The following is a 20580-nucleotide window of genomic DNA, read 5'->3' on the forward strand; positions in this document are numbered from 1 at the left end:
GTTCCGCAACAAGAGAAGCCACCACAGTGAGAAGCCTGCTCACCGCCAACGAAGAGTAGCCCCCGCTCGCCGCAACTAGAGAAAGCCCGTGTGCAGCAACAAAGACCCAATGCAGGCAAAAATAAATAAATAAATAATTTTATTAAAAAAAAAGAGATGGAAGCTTCAAGCCCCTTCCCACATAACCTTGCCCTATGCATTTCTTCCATCTGACTCCATATTCCTAATATTCTTCTATAATCAACTGGTAATCTAAGGATATACTGAGTAAAGATGCTGGGGAATGTGGAATATGCCTTGAAGACCTGTAGCAGAGAGATACTATAGCACGACTGCCTTGTCTATGCATACATCATAAAGGCTGCATCAGTGAATGGTTTCAAGTACAGTTGATCCTTGAACAACATGAGTTTGAACTGCAAGGGTCTGCTTACAGGTGGGTTTTTTTCTTTCTTTTCTTTTTTTTTAAATAAACATTTATTTATTTACGGCTGTGTTGGGTCTTCGTTGCTGCGAGCGGGCTTTCTCTAGTTGCGGTGAGCGGGGGCTACTCTTCGTTGCGGTGTGCGGGCTGCTCATTGCAGTGGCTTCTCTTGTTGCGGAGCACAGGCTCCAGGCGCACAGGCTTCAGTAGTTGTGGCGCATGGGCTCAGTAGTTGTGGCTCGCAGGCTCTAGAGCACAGGCTCAGTAGTCGTGGCACATGGGCTTAGTTGCTCCGCGGCATGTGGGATCTTCCCGGACCAGGGCTCGAACCCATGTCCCCTGCATTGGCAGGAAGATTCTTAACCACTGCACCACCAGGGAAGCCCTGGGTGTTTTTCAATAGTAAATACTACAGTGCTACACAATCCACATCCACAGTTGCTCGAACCTGAGGATGCAGAACCATGGATATAGAGGAGCCAAGTATAGGGAGGGCCGACTATAAGTTATACTCGGAGTTTAGACTATGAGGAGGGTCAGCACCCCTAACCCCCTTGGGGGTTCAAGGGTGAAGGGTCAAGAGTAAATAGATCTTGGCCTGAGCATCCTTCAGATTAAGCATCAGATTCCTGTCTTACAGGTTTTCTTGTCTTTTGAAGGTGCTTGAAAAACAGAGAGGATGTGAAGATCTGTCTCTGGTAAAACAAAAACAAAAATGAAGACATACTCAGCCAGAAATCTGAGTTCTCTGAGACTCAATAACATGGAGACAAACAATCATACAGGAAAAAATATATTGCTGAAAAGAGTACAATTACCACAGAACTCAGTGTAACAAACTTGCATATAAAGGACACACAGGGATTTTGAAAATGCTGCATATCTCTTAATAGTCATCTATATAGGTAATAGTGATAAACATTTTGCATTCAGATGCCAGAGTTAACTGATTTAAAAGTTGATTTACTATTAAATTCTCAGAGCTGTGCAACTAGTTGTGTTTTTTTAGTTTGGGATCTCTATTTTTCCCAGTATGATGTTTCTGCATTCATCTATTCTTAAATGGAAGACTACATAATTTACTTCTTATAAATAAGTCTTAAATGTGAACCAAGAAATGTAATCAAGCAGTAAAACGTTCTCTGAATGTATACCATGATCTCAATTCTTCTATTTTCCCCCCAAGAGTGGAAAATAGACTTCTACATAAGAAAGCTAAAATATATTAATATTTTTAAAGTTTTAACAATATCAGGATGCAGTCCAAAGAGTAAATCAAGTGCATAATTACATTTTAATTAATCAAATCTAGAATTGTCTACTGAATTGCAATTTATTAAATCTATTGTGTCCTCTTAAATAAAACTGCTAAACAGTTAATCAACAATGAATCACCTTGTAGCTATGTAACTTTTCTTTTAAGCTATGCACTTTTTAAAAAATACCAATTACCAATTTTAAGTGCTGCCACCTACAGCAACTTTAACAGGTATTTTCATTTGTTCTTTTCATGTAATTATTTTACTGTGCTTTGCATCTCCAGGCAGTTTTCCCATATTTGGGTAAAATGTTTAGCAGGTTATAAACTTAGTAACTTATAAAGAGGATAAAATAAAATTTTCTTGAGTGGAAAAAAAAGAAACTTAAAAGTGTCAGAAACCTATAACAATAGTGTAAGAAAGGCTAAAACTCTCAGTGAGCTGAGGCTTATGATGAAATACTAAGATAAATTAAAAAGCTCTTGTTTGGAGCAAGAATAATAAAACCAACTCTGGTGCTTGAGGTGGATGGTTCAGTATAACAGATGACAAAGTGAACTCCCCAATTCATTTGTTCCTTTGTTTTCTATTAAGAAAAATAATCCCAAAACTAAAAGGAAAAAAATATGAGTAAAAGAGAAATGGGCTTAATTTAAATGAGGCGAGGTAACAGTAAGAGTGTAACTGACAGCTTTAAATGAGGGCAGGTGTCCTGGCCTCAACCAACCACATCCCACATCCCAAAAGAACTTGCTGACGTACCAAAAGCACTTTTAAGAGCAATCTCAACAAAATGTATTATTTGTGATGGAGGACACAAGATATGAAAGATCTGAAACCCACATTATGCAAACTGACTAAAGAAATAATGTTTCACACCAAGAAGAGGAGACAGGAGAATAGACATTATGTCTCAGATTTTTAAAATGGTAATCCTAATATAAAATATTTATTCTATTGGCTTCATGTATTATAGAAATACCATAGAAACCCCAGTATTTCAGTTGCTTTGTAGTCCAGTGCACACAGACACAATTATAATTCTAACTGTAATTAATTACAATTCTAATTGTATTAGAAACAATTCTAATACAAAGTGGTTAGAGTAGTTAGATACGTTTGTGGTATTTTAAGAGGATAGTACAGAAGTATCAAACCGTGCTATCTATAGATATATCTAATTCCTAAGGTGAGGCTTCCTAGGTGGGGTGACATTGGGTCAGTCTCACAGGATGAAAAGGAGTAAGCCAGATGAAAGGCAATAGAAGAGACAGGGGTGGGAATAGGAAGGAGGACCTTTAGGAAAAGAGGGCAGTGTAGGCAAAAAAACACCACCGTGTCTGTAGAGGATCTAGAAGCAGTTCTATGTGGCTAGATGCTACAGTGTGTGGCAGGGAGCAGCAAAAGGGGAATTCTAGGGTCAAATCAGAAGGTTGGTCATATAACCAGGAAGAATCTGCTTTCTTGATAAACTCTGAATGCGCTGAACTAAAACTTTCTGGATCTGGAAAGCTGAGAAGAGCCCCTAAACTAGGCTGTCACCCTTTGTGGCCCCCCCGGTAGTCAATTATCCTCTTTTCTCTTTCTCAAATTTCTAATTTTGACTCAGTCTAATTCACCTGCTTTAAAACACAGTTCTATGGGAATTCCCTGGCAGTCCAGTGGTTAGGACTCCGCACTTCCACTGCAGGAGGCATAGGTTTGATCCCTGGTCATGGAACTAAGATCCTGCAACCTGCACGGAGCGACCAAAAAAAACAGTTCTAAAATTTTAGTATTACAAGGTTGTTGCTACATCTTTCACGAAGTCATGTAGGATAAAACAGCTCTCTGACTCAAGTCAAAGACAAGGGTTTACTTGCTGGCTATGCTGCTTTCTAGTGTGTGCAAGTTACTTAACATCCCTAAACCTGTTTCCTAAGGTCTTAGTCAATGTGCCGAAGGACTGAATCAAAAAGGCCTCATTGCGCCAACACAGATACACCAATATCAACTAGTGCTTCCTCCTCAGAGATCTGAGCCCTAGTTCGTGGGGTTTGGGAGTAGCGGGTGTGTCTCCTTTATGCCTCTTAGGCACTGGCACCAGCCAAGCAGTGCCCTCCCCCTTAGAGATCAGGGTTCCTGCATTTTGGTACCTCTCCACCAAGTTTCTAAGTTCTAATAACACTAACTTCTTCCTTGTTCCCCCAGCCCTAGAGCAGCAAAGAGTCAGGCCTGCCTGCTATCCTTTGAAAGACCTGCCTACAAGGCTGGCCCTTCGCTGGCATTTGGGAACTTGGATTTCAGGTGAGTTTCCAACATTCCCAGAAATGATAAGGCTGTCTCACTGTGCCTAAACTGTGCAAGCAATATGGCTTATGCCAAACAACAGCTTTCCTTGGGGAGTTGGAAATTTAGCACCCAGGTAGAGGGTGCCTATGTGATCAGCCCCCAATAAAAACCCTGGTACTGCACCGAGTCTCTCTCTTTTTTTTTTTTTTTTTTTTAATCTAAGACGGTCTTTTTTTTTTTTTTTTTTGGCTGCGCTGGGTCTTCGTTGCTGTGCGCAGGCTTTCTCTAGTTGCAGTGAACAGGGGCTACTCTTCGTGGCGGTGTGCTGGCTTATTGTGGTGGCTTCTCTTGTTGCAGAGCACGGGCTCTAGGCACGCAGGCTGCAGTAGTTGTGGCATGCTGGCTCTAGAGCATAGGCACAGTAGTCGTGGCACACGGATTTAGCTGCTCCATGGCATGTGGGATCTTCTGGACCAGGGATCGAACCCGTGTCCCCTGCGTTAGCAGGCAGATTCTTAACCACTGTGCCAACAGGGAAGTCCCTACACCGAATCTCTTGATTCTCAGCTTCTCTGGTTGGCAACATTTCACACATGTTGTCACAACTTGTGTCAGAAAACTTAAGCATGTCACCTTAGTTCTCCAATCCCTATTTAACAATGTCTTTATATTAAATTTTGTTTAAAATAACTGGTATAATTTCCCTGATTGGTCCCTAACTGACACAGCCAATCAGTAAGGACAAACTGTCTAGTTAATCCCCTTTGATAGTTGATTTTTATTAGAAACTAACATCTGTAATTACACTAATCTCTCGTAATTCAGTTCCTGATTCAGTCAAGGAAGGTGTTCTTTCAACCAAACACTTCACAAAGACAATCCCTGTAAGAGATCATTGAGCATGCTGGGAAGATTATTCTATTGATCAAAAAGGTGCCAGTAATGAGATTATGTTAACTTTGAAAGCTTGCTTTATTTCAGGAGAGAAATATAAGTGATGTTTAAAGGTCTTATTCTGTGGTAAAAATTCATCCTATATTTGTTTTGACCAGAGGCTTGATTAAAAACAGTATTAACACAAAGTCATAGCCATCTCTATTTACCTGAAGACTTTCTGGTTCTGTTCAGTCTGTATTCAGGGTTCCGAAGTGAGCAAAAGGTCAAAGTATATTTCTACCTGGAAGTCAATCAGGAAAATTTCATTTGTAAAGATCACATGAAAGGCAGAAATTAAATATACACATTATATATACATGTATATATACAGATATAGATAGAAGAAATATATATATAGATTTCAAACATCCACAAAAATTAGATACAATACTATTATAAACTCCCAATTATCCATATCCAGTTCAGTAATTATCAACAAATGATCAATTTTGTTTCATACACTCTATTCCTCCACCCCCACTGGATCATTTTAAAGTAAATCACAAACATATTTCACCTGTAATCTTCAGTACAAATCTTTACTGACGTAGAGATTTCAGTTGAATTTCCCAGTCTTGTATATGTCTTTTAATATTTGGTTTGTTCAAAACAAAATCTAAACAATGCCTCCTAAATCTTATAAATCTACAACAATCCCCCCACACCCCCAATCCTCCTTCTCTACTTGACATTTATTTGTTGAAGAAATTGGCTCATTTGTCCTACAGAATTTCCCACATTCTGTATTTGGCAGATTATATCCCCTTGGTGTCATTTAACATGCTCTTCTATCCCCTGTTTAAACTGGCATACCTAAAAGCTTGACTAGATTCAGATTCAATTATTTTGGCAAGAATATTTAATAGGTGGCGTTGTGTCAAATATATTTTTGGCAGCATAACTGGTTTGGACTCTAAGGTACTGCTTCCCACAGGTCTCTGCTGAATTTTAATTTACTACCAATCTTTTCCTATTGTATAAACAGATTTTTAGCCCACAATTTATAGAAGCACTGTCATCTACTAAAACTGAACCAGAATTTCTTATCACTTTTAAACTTCTGACATATTACTCTTTGCTGAGAAGTCCAGTGAGTACCATACATTGTCATCTACTGCAAAGATGCCTTTACTTGCCTTAAAAAATTTTTTTAGTGGGGGGGAACTATTCAATTGGGTGACCCAATTCAGTAGATATTTTCTTATGTCTCGGAAGAGTTCAGTAAGAAAATGTTTGGTAAATTTAATAAAAGAAGGCCTTCTATTAAGTTAACAAGTACATCATGTATTGTTTTGAAAAATATGTTTAACAGGCTTTCTAGTTAACAATACCAATAGTTTGAAATAGAACTTCGTAGGATGTGGCAGTGTAATGTCTATATTTTGTAGGCAACTTGTAACCACTGTGATGTTGAGTGGGGGAGTAATACGGTAAAAATGTGTTTTAAAGGAAGATATTACTGGTAATATTTAAGCTTTAAGGCAAGAAAAGCAGGGATTGTGTATTTGAAGCTAATCTGATATAGAATTGTCTGGATGCAGCTACAGAACCACCTCAATCAACAAGTACATTCTGTGTTGTATTGAAAAGTGCTTTACAGGGTTTCCCTGGTGGCGCAGTGGTTAAGAATCCGCCTGCCAATGCAGGGGACACGGGTTCAAGCCCTGGTCCCGGAGGATCCCACATGCCGCAGAGCAACTAAGCCCGTGTGCCACAACTACTGAAGCCGGTCCGCCTAGAGCCCGTGCTCTGCAACAAGCCCGCGCACCACAACGGAGAGTAGCCCCTGCTCTCTGCAACTAGAGAAAGCCCGCGTGCAGCAACGAAGACCCAAGGCAGCCAAAAATAAATAAATAAATACATAAGTTTATTTAAAAAAAAAAAGAAAAGTGCTTGACGTTCTTTGTAGCTGGTGATTTCAACTCACTCCACAAAGCATCTAGTAAGGGATGACTGCAATGAACAAAGCAAGAGTAGAAAATAATAATCATATATACACACAGAAGCTGGAATATTTATGTAAATGTAAATCAGATCAAGTCACCTCAAATGACTTCCCTTCACACATAGAATAAAATCCAAAGTTGGTACCATGGCCTCCCAAGTACTATGAAAAAGCCCTCACTACCTCTGATCTCATTTCCTGCCACTCTCCTCCTCACTCACTGTGATCCAAAGCCCTTGCTCCTCATAAAACATGCCAAGAATGTTTCTGTCTGGGGCCTTTGCACTTGCTGTTCCCTCCACCTGAAGATACTTTCCCCCTCAAACAGTCATATCGTTCACCTCCTCACTTCATTTAGGCCTCTGTTCATTATCACTTCCTCGGAGGCCCACCTGACCACCTTATATAAAACAGCACCCCACCTTACCCCTCTCCATCTCCTTTCCCTGCTTTACTTTTTTCTACACCATATGATTATCTGACATTGTATTATATTAATTGATTTAATATATTGATTTCCCCCACTCTAGAATATAAGCTCTATGATAGTAAAGACTTTTGGTCACTTATCCAGCACCTAAAACAGCGAACAGTGAGTGCTCCATAAATATTTGTTGACTACATTTAAGCAGCAGAATGCAGTTAAGTAGTATGGCTATTCTCACTTTACGGTTTACACGCAACTATGACATATAAAGATTAAATAAGTACCTGGGAACAAACAAAGGGGAAAAAAATGTCAAGCCTTGATGAATGATTCCTGAAATGGGTAAATCGAAGCAAAGTCTGGTTTGTACGGAGGAAGGGAAACCCAAACCATGCACGGACACCAATTAAAATGTTGGCCACACACGAAGAAGGCAAATAGAACCGAGTCTCTTCCCTAAGGCCGTGACCATGTAGTGCCCTCACAACAACCTCATGGGGTAAGCACGGCAGGTACTGTATTAGACAGTCATTAACAGCAAGTCTGACGGCCAGACTTCGCAGCCGGCAAGGACGGCGGGTTCGGCCCAGCACTCACCGGTTTGGACAGTTACATAATCAACACCCAGAACCTCGGGCTTCCTCCCGCCCCTGGGTTGGCATCACGTGGCAGGCCTCGCGACCGGAAGCAGCACCCAAGAGAACCGCAGCAGTTGGCGAATCCGGGAAAGAGTTCCAGCGCGGGAGGTGAAGTGAGAGGTCACGGTGGTTCTTACGTAAGGGGCCAGAGCGCGCGGCGGGAACTGGAGACCCGTCGGCGGAGAGGGGTGCGTCTAGGCGGCCCTGCGCTCCCTTTGATTGGCCGGCAGGATGACGAACGCATTTACAGTCGGCCCTGTGGCAGTGGGAGCGTGCGTCAGCTTTGCGTAATCGGGGAAGGAGAAGGGGCGCGTCTGACCGCTCAGGGGGCCCGCCGATTGGCTGGATGGCGGCGGCGCCGGGTGGCCCGGGCCGCCGGAGGAGGGCGGTGCCGTGGGCCGGGTCCCAGCTTACTGGCGACCGGTTTTAGTCAGATGATAATGGCAGCTCGGACCGGTCAGAGAGCCCTGAAAAAGGTGGTCTCGCGATGCCGTCCGAAGTCGGCGGCAGCGGCCGGAGCCCCGGCTCCAGCGCAGGGGCCTGCGCGGAACGTCAGGTAATGAACAACGGGGGCGCAGCGGCGAGGGTAGTTTTCAGCCCAGGCCTGCTGAGCAAGGGGACTGGGGGCATTTGGGGTGGGGCAGGCGGACCGGATGCGTTTCCGCGTCTCTGGAGAGAAAGGGTCTCCTGCCTTCTCAGGGCCGCGCGTTTTCCCTCACCCCCTTGGCCGGAGGCTCGCTGGCCTGTCCCGGGCTCCCCGTCTTGTGTTTGTGATTCGCTGCCCTCGCGAGAGGCGGTGAATCATCCGCTAAGCGACTTTGAAGCAGCTGATAAAGCAACACGGCGGGGGTGCTTTGGGGCTCTTCCGGCCTCCTCCGCATGGGCTACTGCTGCTGCTCTCGGAAAGTTATAACTTTGCGGCGCAGGAGTTGCGGGTTGATGGGCGTGTGGGAGTTTGTGGCCTGGCAGTAAGGCCCCCTTTGTTCCCCCAGCGTATCCGATGGCCAGACGTGCTTTCCCGGTTTCTGGTAGCGGTCTTTGCCCCCGCCCTTTGGTGCTTGCTAAACTAAACCGAAGCCGGGGACTTGGATTTTTTTCCATGCCATTGTAACTTAGAAGTCCTGTAACCTTGAACCAGAGTCTGACTTCGATTTTCCTGGTTGGTTCTTTTTCGGTAGGTGATGGAGGTAGAGACACGAAAGATTCCATACTTCTACCACTTAGTTTTCTTTTATTAATGCCATTTTAATGAATTATGCTCGACAATTAAAGTTAACGTTTAAAATTAATTCAGTTGTAAACTACGGGATGGAGGGAGAAAGGACAAATCTGGTTGAGCTCCAGGACATTGAGATTCAATGAAGAATTTTTTTAAATACCAACAACCCAACCAACTCCAAATCCTTTTAGACATTTATTGGTTGAAAAAGTTTCAAGCAGAACATACTGTATCATGCTTTAGATCTGCTTGTATTATTCTTATAAAATGCTGGCTTGCAAATAAACAGAACTAAAAATTGCTTTAGTGATCAAATTAAGGCTTGAATTCCAGGATAAAATATTTACTGTTTATGATAATGAAGAGGGAGAGAGCTTACGAGTTCATTGCAAGGCTGAAGCATTAACATAGATTCTGGCCTTTATTATAGTAGAGTATTGGAAGATTAGTGACCAAAAACTGTCCTTCATCTGGTCCAGTTTTCATTTCATGGTTTAATCATATATACGATTTTATGGTTCTCGTATTGCAGTTGAAGACATATTGTTCTTGATAATATGTGAAAATAGATGGGCAGTCCAGGGCATTGTAACCATAGTATGCAGACCGATCAGAAAACGCCTGTTAACTTGCTTTAAACACAGGCATTTCCCTTATGATTGTAATCAGATTGTGTGTTTCTTTTTCGGGGGATGGGGGACCGTATTACATGAACCTGGTACAAAATTCAAAACCATATACAATGAAAAGTAAGTTTCCAAAACACCCAGTTCACCTCTTCAGAAGCAAGGATCTTATTTTTTTTTTTTTTTTAATAAAGGTTTATCTCAGATGCTGCTTTTTCTGGTCTGATTTATCAGAAAATTGTTAATAATTGTGCATAGTATCTGCCACGTAATTGGCTTCCAATAATAGATAAGAAGGTATCTATACGAAAAGTGAGCAAAATAGATAAAACTGTTAAAACAGTTAAAGACATCTAAAGAATGTCTTAGAAGGGAAATGGGTGATTAGGTATTTTGAACACCAAGCTTGGTTTTTATAATCTGTGTGGCTACCAGAGATTCTAAATTATATTTTGTGGCTTTTTAAGGGGGAAGCTAAATTAACTGCCTAATTATTATTATTATTTTAAAAAAATTTATTTTTGGCTCTGTTGGGTCTTCATTGCTGCGCGCGGGCTTTCTCTACTTGCGGCGAGCGGGGGCTACTCTTCGTTGTGGTGTGTGGGCTTCTCCTTGTGGTGGCTTCTCTTGTTGTGGAGCACGGGCTCTAGGTGCGCGGACTTCAGTAGTTGTGGCACGTGGGCTCAGTAGTTGTGGCAGTCGGGCTCTAGAGCACAGGCTCAGTAGTTGTGGCGCACAGGCTTAGTTGCTCCACGGCATGTGGGATCTTCCTGGACCAGGGCTCGAACCCATGTCCCCTGCATTGGCAGGCAGATTCTTAACCGCTGTGCCACCAGGGGAGTCCCTGCCTAATTATTTTATTTCCACTGTTCTGCTTCATTCAGCAGAATAACTGTCCGTCACTTTTATTGGCATAATTCCACTTTAAAGCAAACTCTATAGCTTTACTCAAAAATATTACAGTAGGCTTTTAAAAATATTATCACTGCCTTTAAAATTCACATAACATCATATTTTTAAAGATTTTTAGGAACACATGACACCCTTATTCTCTCTAGGAGATGAATCTATCTTAAAAGAGACTTAAGTTCATTCATACAGTTCATATGCTTGATTCTTTTGCATAGTCATGAAGCATTTAGCTTAACTATTTTCATTGACCTTTCTTTCATTACCTTTGGAATAAGTCTACCCAATTTTTATAGACAGCTTTAATTGTTCAGAAGTTTTTTCTTGTATTTTTGGAACCATAGTCTCAAGTATCACCCCTTATCTTCTGGCTGAATGTCGCCAATTTCTTCAATCATTCTTTAACTTGATTTTCTCTTCCAGCCAAACTGTAGGGTCTCAGTGTCCTTAAAGAAATTTTATTTATATGTAAATCATATCTTATATAAATCAAATTTCATATATAACATGAGATTTCACCAGGCCACTCCATTACACTTTTAAAAAATAACTTGAAGACTCAATTTAATGAAATATTGCTCTCTTACTTGGAATACTTCAAGAACATCTCATTGAGAATAAATTCCAAATTGCTTTATCCTCACCAATAATCCCCAGCATGATCCAGCTCCAACCTGTCTCTCTAACATTATTTCATGGTGCTCTCCCCCTGGCTTGCTATACTGCTGTTACACTGTTTGTCTTTTTTAGTGTCTGGATGCTGCCAAGCTCTTTCCCTAGTACCTGAAATGCTCTGTATCTACCTCTCCTTCTCCCATGTACATACACACACATATGTGTGAGAGAGATTTTATATATATGTGCACATGCATTTATTATGTACATACATATCTATTTCTCTCTTAGCATGGCTAATGCCTCCTTATCCATTATGTCTCAGCTGAAATACAACCTCAGAAGACTTCCTGGACCACTCTGTCTAAAGGAGGTCCTAATTACATGTCCCCACACCCATTTCTATTTTAGTGATTTTTTTTTTGACTCCTCAACTAGCATGTAATCTTCATGTTTGTTTTATTCACCATTATATCCCTAGTGCCTAGCTCAGAATAGGCGCTCAATAAGTATGTGAACTAATAATGCATGAATAGTAGTGTAAAACAGTTATGCAATAATCTTATTAGAATAAAGGCTGAAAACATTTAGGTAAACAAGAGCATATCAGGCATCTGTATTATGAAGCACCCAAACAGTTAACATTCTAATTACCTTGACATATGTTTTTACATATACACATGGAAACGGAGATTGGAAGGTAAAAGATAACTGAGCAGCAGGTCTGACAGGGCCACCAGATATCCAATGGGAGAGCAAGACCTAATTTCAAATCTCATAGAGTACATCAAGAATTAAGGAAACTCCTGTGGATCCAGCTGGGAAAACAAGCTGAGTAGATGAGTTGAAAATTGGATGATGAATATCCTAGCAAGCCTAGGGTAAGAATATGTTGTAAAACATGACTGCAGACTAAAAGCCAACTTCTGGGAGAGATACCTTTTCTGTTAGAAGCTTCTAACCGTAACTGTAAGCTGGTATTTTTAGTTTCTTTTTTTTTAATAAAATTTATTTATTTTATTTTATTTATTTTTGGCTGCATTGGGTCTTAGTTGCAGCACGTGGGCTTTCTCTAGTTGCAGCGAGAGGGGGCTACTCTTTGTTGAGGTGTGCGGACTTCTCATTGCGGTGGCTTCTCTTGTTGCGGAGCACAGGCTCTAGGCGCGTGGGCTTCAGTAGTTGTGGTGTGTGGGCTCAGTAGTTGTGACTCACGGGCTCTAGAGCACAGGCTCAGTAGTTGTGGCGCACGGGCTAAGTTGCTCCATGGCATGTGGGATCTTCCCGGACCAGGGCTTAAACCCATGTCCCCTGCATTGGCAGGCAGATTCTTTTTTTTTAACATCTTTATTGGAGTATAATTGCTTTACAATGGTGTGTTAGTTTCTGCTTTATAACAAAGTGAATCAGCTATACGTATACATATGTCCCCATATCCCCTCCCTCTTGCGTCTCCCTCCCATCTTCCCTATCCCACCCCTCTAGGTGGTCACAAAGCACAGAGCTGATCTCCCTGTGCTATGCGGCTGCTTCCCACTAGCTATCTATTTGACATTTGGTAGTGTGTATGTCCGTGCCACTCTCTCACTTCGTCCCAGCTTACCCTTCCCCCTCCCCGTGTCCTCAAGTCCATTCTCTACTGCGTCTTTATTCCAGTCCTGCCCCTAGGTTCTTCAGAACCTTTTTTTTTTTTTTTTAGATTCCACATATATGGCAGGCAGATTCTTAACCACTGCGCCACCAGGGAAGTCCCTTTTTAGTTTCTTTATGGTGCTTTAGAAGCTTATTTGTGTGTGTGTGTGTGTGTGTGTGTGTGTATGTGTGTATTTTTTCAGGAATATTCTAAGGTTGCACAGCCTTCTAAAGTATGATTGTTATTTTACAATCTCTATAGTTTGTGTTTCCTCTTAATTGTCAATGTTACTCAATCAGGTAATTTTTGTCTTTTTAGATATTTAGCTTCCTGTGGGATACTGATGAGCAGAACTCTTCCACTACATACCTCAGTTTTGCCTAAGGAGATATATGCAAGAACTTTCTTCAGAATTGCTGCACCATTAATAAACAAAAGAAAAGAATATTCAGAGAGGAGAATTATAGGGTTTGTATAAAATAATAGTTGTACTAAAAGAACGTGTTCACAATTTTCTATAGAACATCATGCCTCTTTTTTTCTGGATTCTCTTCTTACAGACTAAGCTCTAATTTTCTAGCCCTTGCCATTTTATAAATATTTGTTGAATGTAGTCATGTGGTAACTTTATAGGATAGATTTAAATCTTGACATTTAAAGGAAATAAAATAAACTGTTTATGACCTGCATTTTTTGTACACTGTTCTTTTTTATAATGGCAACATTACTGATATGTTGAGCCAAATATGTCTGTATAGCTCCCTCACATACACACATACCTAGGTAAGTACATATAAACATGCTAAGAGGCCCCTACCATCTAGAGCAGAGGTTGGCAACCTTTTTCTGTAAAGGGCCAGTTAGTAAATAGGTTTGTAGACCATACTGTCTCTGTTGCAACTACTCAACTCTGTCACTGTAGCCCAAAAGTAGCCATAGACAATATGTAATAAATGGGCGTGGCTGTGTTCTAACAAAATTTTATTTACAGAGCTATGCAGCAGGCCAGGTTTGGCCCCTCACCTAGGGGTATATACAGCAGAGTATAGAGCGTCTGCAGATTTGCTAAACCAGAAATCAAGCAGTCCTTCATATGGGAATTTCTACAAGGGGGTCTTAATTCCCAACAGGCCATTAAATATTACATGAATTCTTCTAAAAGTACTTTTCATTCATTTTATTTAGTTGCTTTTTCCCTTCTAATTTTTCTGCAGTAAAGAACTTTGGGCATACTCATAACTTTTGTCACATAATTTACCGCTATTATTGGATAGTCACTGTATTAGTTAAGGTAATGCTAGCAACCATACAGGTAAAACCCAAAAGTTTATTTCTTTCTCATGTAAAGTTGAAGTGGGTATTCCCAATCCATGGGCAGCAATCCTCGAGTAGTGATTCAGGAACCCAGGCTCCATCCAACTTGTGACTTTTGTAATTCCTTAGTCTTCAGAGTCTCTTAAAAAGATACACCTGGTTCTCAATCATATTGGTCTGGGAGTGACACCCAGTGCTTACTCTCAGATATTATTGGCAAGAACTAGTCATGTTACAGCTATGTAATTGTAGCCTCCAGGTGGCCAGCAATAATGCCACATAAAGCAAGTGTAAATACTTGGATAGGTAGACATCTTTGCCTCAGCTGGTATCTGTTGAAAAGAGACATGACAACAAAAGGATGAGAAATCAAATAGTGAATTGGTCTGCTTTCCTTTTGAATCAGAAATATAACATCTTCCTTTTACTGTGTACTTGCCATTTGACAGGCACTGCTGGGGGCTCTATATTTATTGTTTCATTTAATTCTCACAATAGCCATGTGAACTAGGTATTATTCCCATTTTAGAGATGAGGAAACTGAAGCTCAGAGAGATTATGTTGTGTCTCCTAAGCTTATTTTTCCCACCATATTTACTTATTCTTACTTGCTTCCTTATTCTTTCTCATGTTAAAATTCTTTTTATTACAAATTGGCCTTATCTAATGATATTCGTCTTCCCCCATATTTGACATAAACACATAATAGCTACCATTTATTAAGTGCCTAGTAAGCATTGTGCATTATGCTAAAACTATTTCACTTAACCCTTAAAAGAACCCTGTAGGGACTTCCCTGGTGGTCCAGTGGTAGATAATCCACCTTCCAATGTTGGGGACGCAGGTTCGATCCCTGGTCAGGGAACTAAGATCCCACATGTGGCGGAGCAACTAAGCCCGCCACCACAACTACTGAGCTCGCGTGCCTTAACTAGAGAGCCCGCATGCCACAAACTACGGAGCCCACACGCTCTGGAGCCTGTGCCACAACTAGAGAAGAGAAAACCCATATGCCACAAGTAGAGAGAAGCCCACACGCCACAAGGGAGCACTGCAGAGAAAGATCCCGCATGCCGCAATGAAGATTGGACAGTGAAATAAATAAATATTAAAAAAAAAAAGAACCTGTAGAGGTATTTTTCAATTATGGATGAAGAAAATGAAGTTGAGAGGTTAAGCAACGTAGCCAGGGTCACATGACTTACTATGTTTTAGAGTTGATATTTGAACACAGTACTTTCTGACTATGAAGTCCATCCCCTTGACTGCTATGCTATACTGCTTTCTTAGTCAGTGCAGACTGCTGTTATGACAATTAGCTTCCAGGCTACCAGGTTTCATACTTCTTCATGGGACTTATTTTGGCATTTATTTCCAAGTGTCTGAGAACATGGGGAGGGTAGGTTTATTTTCCCCCCTCTGCTGTGGGCCTCATTTCATGATCATAAAAATTAAATATGTATAAACACTCATTCTGTCATATTCCAAAAATGCCTTTTTAAACTTTAGAATGTAGTTGTTTACTGTATCATTTTGAGGTGAATTATGTTTTAACAGTGTGAGTCTTTATAACCAAGAATTATATGTGTCTGGTTCTCATTCAGTTGTCTTTTACTTGTATCCACTATGTTTTTGTTGTTTGGTTTTTCATTTCAACCCTGATGGTTTTTTGTCGTATTTATTTCTATGTATTTTGCATTTCTATGCTACTGTTTTCTACTTGTTAGTATAGGAATGATATTAATTTTTATATATTTCTCAACAGGCTACATAACTGAATTCTGAATTGATTAGCTTCTGATTTGATAGTCATATCACCTGCCAATTTATAATTTTGCCTAATTCTTTTCCACACATGTGCCTCGTATTTCATGCTCTGATTTAATTATTTTGACATACTTTCAGAAAAATGTCAAATAACAGTGATGACAGTCAGCACCTTTGTCTTATTTCTAACTCTAATAGGAATGCTTCTGGTATTTTACTATCTATGGAGGGAATCATATAATGTTTTTGTTTTGACTAATTAATATGGTTATAATAATATAATTCTTAGTATTAAACCATCCAAACATCCTTAAATGAGTTGGATTTGATTGTTGTATTTTTTAAAAAATATATTGCTCTATTATATTTGCTGATATTTAGAAGTTTTGCCTTAGTACTCACAGGTGATGTGGGTTTATAGATTTTTTTTTTATGTTCTTTGTGAGGCTTGGGTTCACAGTATGTTATGCTGGCTCATAAAAAGAATGAGAGGTTTCCTTTTTTTGTGTTATAGAATAGATTTTTTTCTTTTCTTAATTACAAAATCATCACATACTTGTATAAAAACTTAACAATTTAGAAATATGTATACTAAAAGACTTAGTCTAATTTTACTCCTTCTTCTTTTTCCTGAATTAACAACTGGTAATTGTTTAATCTGTATCCTTCTAGGACTTTTTAAATGTATTTTCATTACAGACAGTCTATTAACATAATAATTATTTTCAGGAAAAATATCCCGAATGTTTAAAATTGAGGAAATATAGTATACACTTATGATATTTCTCAAATAGATAATAGAATCGAATATATCCCGTCTGCTTTAGTGTGCCTTTTTTCATGTAGCAATATCTTGTAAACCTCTTTGCTCTAAAGTGTACGGTTGACCCTTGAAAAGTGGGGTGTTTAGGGGGTGCAGACCCCCACACAGTAAAAAAAAATCTGCATACTGCTATTTCTGTCTCCAAACGAGGAATTGTTAAATGACTCACCCAAAGGCAGGAAGCTGATGAAACAGTTTGGATAAAATCAAGACTCATACCCTAGTTGTTTTGATTCCACATATTGTGATCTCTAATTGAACACAAACTTTCCCTCACATTTAATTTAAAGATCTGTAAAATGAAAATACAGGTACTAAATTTACTGAAAAAACTTCGTGTATAAGTGGACCCACACAGTTCAAACCTGTGTTGTTCAAGGGTCAACTGTACATCTGATCTTAATCCCTTTAAATAACTGATAGAGTTCCACAGTATGAGTGTACCATAATTCATCAACCATTTATTATTAAGCAATTATTAATGTTTATCAACCAAATAAACATTTAGGTTGCTTCTAGTTTTTTTCTCTCAAAGTCTCAGTTTTTAAATGCTGGTCACTAATTAAAATTTTAAAAACCATATCTGCAAGCTAGATTCAACCTGTGGTCTGCCACATTGTAAGCTCTGCTATAAACATATGTTTAGCTCCCTTTTATCCTTTTATTTTCTGTGTTTTGAAGACATTCATCCCAGAGTGTGGTTCTATATGTGTGCCAAATGATTTATTGCCTCATACATAGTAAACTTTATTCATATTCAATTTAAAGTGTACATATACCATATAAATAGATGCAGTTAACACCTCTCCTTTTTTTTTTTAAGATATTCTATGCAGGAAATGTATGATGTAGTATCAGGAATGGAGGATTACAAGCATTTTGTTCCTTGGTGCAAAAAATCAGATGTAATATCAAGGAGATCTGGATACTGCAAAACACGATTAGAAATTGGGTTTCCACCTGTATTGGAGCGCTATACATCAGTGGTAACCTTGGTGAAACCACATTTGGTAAAGGTAATGGTTTTGTTTTTTGTTGTTTTTAAATATTCCTCAAATATTATGTTAAATGGGTTAAAGTATAATAGCATTAAGAAGACTTCCCTAAACTAATAGAAGGGAAAAAACAAACTATTTATTATATCTCTTAAATCGTGTTATTTTACACAATATTAGCATTATTCTTTCCAAATCGAAATTTAACTAGAACATGGAAATGAGAAGCTTTTTCTTTTGTCCTTCTTTTGAGGACTACTGACCCACAGGAAAGAGATGGCCACACAAGTGAGAAATGTTTTAATACTTGTACTACTTTTTCTTAAGTTAAGGAAGGGAAAGTGGTGAGAGGATACAGAAAGGTAGAAAAGATATAAATGTGGAGAACATAAACATTATTGAAGTCATCCTGCCATGTACCAGGTACTGAAATGCCAAGTGTTGTTGCATGCATATATTAATCATCTTACTCTTCTCAGAGGAGGGTACACATTTAGAAAAGGTACCCAGACTTCAACACACAAAAAAGGCAGAATTCCACAGAGTAATGCCCATTTCTATTGAATTTCTAGAGTGTGATGACCAAAGACTTTCAAAGCTGAATTGTGTTCTGTGCTCACAGGATTTAGTGGTGGTATCATTTCTTGGTAATTGGCCAGAGCTAAATGCCTTCGTCACCTCTTTGTCAGGCATTGAGGAGGTGCAACTCTCATACCAGAAAGAGTATACTGTCCAGTGAAGCTAAGACCTTGGAGTCCACCCTAGTCGCACTCTCAAAACTTCAACTCCACTTAAAAGACTGTGCCCCACTGTGGGACTCTGTCGTTATTATGACTGTTTTCACCTGTTTGCCCCATAGTTGTGGAGTTTTCATCTCCTGTACTACACTTAAAATAGCTGACATACTGAGCTCTTTATAGTGCTTTACTTGAATTACTCTTCACAACAGCCCTTTGAGATGCAAATTTTATTCTCCATCTTATAGTTGAGTACACTAAGGCCTGGAAGAGTTAAATCACAGCCAAGACTCTAGTCTGTCTGACAGCAGCAAATATCTCTGTAATCTTAAAATTGAGTCCCCTGACCTCAGTCTCTTACCATTCAGACCCTCATAACTTAGATCTTAACATATCCTGCATCTAACTAAAAGAACTCTAAAAAAGTCTCATTTTCTCCTCCTGGCTTTCTTCCCTTCCCTGGCTTCCAGGAATGAACCATATAGTGCTCATTCCACAGCCCTGTGCCTTTGCATGTTGTTCCCTCTTTTACCTGTAATGAAAATTCTTTGCCTGTTAATCCTTCAAATTCCAACCTGCTTTCTCCCTTTCCTTTCATATAGATGACTAGTTCTACCACGGTGATTCCTCTGGGCTTTGCACGTGCTTTATTTATTTTTCTTATCACTCTGTAGTATAATTTCTTTCTTCATTTGGATTTCTGCTTGACAAAATCGAGCTACTTGAGGGAATGGGAGATCCTCTTTTTCATCTCTGTATCCTCAGCACCAGTACTACAATGACAGGAGTCCTGAGGCCTCTTTGTTTATGAAGTTCTCACTACTGTGTTCTGGGTTATTGTAGATCCACAGATGTTCATAATAATTTCAGTAACTTTTAACACTGCCAAGGAGGGAGGAAACTTTTTTTTTAAATTATAATAATATGTATTAGATAGTCATTGCTATCTCAATTTTATGAGGCTTAGGGAAATTTAAGAGCCTTACACAAATTCATACTGTGTGTGTCTGATTCCAAAACTATTTTTCCATTAAAATAAGCTGTCTCACTTAGTGTGCTAGTTTATTGTTTAAAGACATATTTGAGAATAACACACAACTATGTTCAGCTTTCAATTTTCCCTGGGTTCAGGTTCTGGATTTTAATATCTGATACACATATGTGACATATAATAAAAATTATTATAACTGAGGAAGCAGCAGAAGCCATGTGACATTTTCTGTGAATTGTTAGCTGCCCCAAATGTGCCTGTGACTTAACATGTCAGTGATTGTAGTCAACCTGAATCTGTAATGGCCAGAAACCTTCCTGCTGTGTTCAGGATCTCTGTTAGGAACGAGATCTTTGGCAGTATTGTCCCTATCAAAACATACCAGTAAAAATCCATGGATCCTTGAGCTGGATTATTGATATGAGTATAGCACTGCCACATTTTGTGAAAAAGTGGTCAGAGGAAGGTGCTATATTATAGTGATTATTCCCAACAGCTGTTTCTCCGTCACTATTAAATTTCCTATAAGCTTCTTATGTGGTTGTAAAGAAAGGTGGACTGCATTATCTTAAAGTTGGATAACTGAAAAAGTTTAAAAAAATTAAAAATAAAAGTAAATAAACAGGGACTTCCCTCGTGGTCCAGTGGTTAAGACTCCAGGCTTCCACTGCAGGGGGCATGGGTTTGATCCCTGGTTGGGGAACTAAGATCTCACAAGCTGTGAGGCATGGCCAAAAACAGAAAAAACTAAATAAATGAAGTTGGATAACTGAAACAATAAGGTTTTATTATAGACTTTTGATGGTTTTAAAAATTGGATGGCCATTATTGAACTATATATAAAGCCAAACTCTTTGAAGAAAATTTTTACTTCTCCCCAGTGACTTAGCATAATGTGACTAAATTCAGCTATTAAAGTAGTTAGTATTTTAATGACTTATTTTATCGTGTCTAAATAAGTTTTAAAACATTCACTGGTTTCCATATTAAAAATTAAAATAATATGTTCTTTTTATAAATGTGTAAATAGAGCATATCTTTTAAAATGCTTTTT

The 20580-nt window shown here is 39.3% G+C and overlaps 1 protein-coding gene and 1 long non-coding RNA gene across 3 annotated transcripts in view; one reads left to right on the forward strand and one right to left on the reverse strand.

Moving 5' to 3' along the window:
* Positions 1–8156, reverse strand: LOC133088224 (uncharacterized). The gene is made up of 3 exons (XR_009700495.1): positions 7860–8156; positions 5058–5131; positions 1–1119 (listed from the first exon to the last, which is right to left on the reverse strand). It is a non-coding gene; the product is annotated as an uncharacterized LOC133088224 (long non-coding RNA).
* The window catches only part of COQ10B (coenzyme Q10B), a 24249-nt gene continuing 11677 nt past the window's right edge, over positions 8009–20580 (forward strand). For both annotated transcript variants that reach the window (XM_061186001.1, XM_061186008.1), the window contains exons 1-3: positions 8009–8456; positions 13218–13367; positions 17627–17819. In XM_061186001.1, the coding sequence (XP_061041984.1) occupies positions 8335–8456; positions 13218–13367; positions 17627–17819 (465 nt within the window). In that variant the 5' untranslated portion in view covers positions 8009–8334. The remainder of the gene's footprint in view (positions 8457–13217; positions 13368–17626; positions 17820–20580) is intronic.

This window comes from Eubalaena glacialis, chromosome 1 (genome assembly GCF_028564815.1).
Source record: "Eubalaena glacialis isolate mEubGla1 chromosome 1, mEubGla1.1.hap2.+ XY, whole genome shotgun sequence".
Classification (NCBI taxonomy): domain Eukaryota; kingdom Metazoa; phylum Chordata; class Mammalia; order Artiodactyla; family Balaenidae; genus Eubalaena; species Eubalaena glacialis.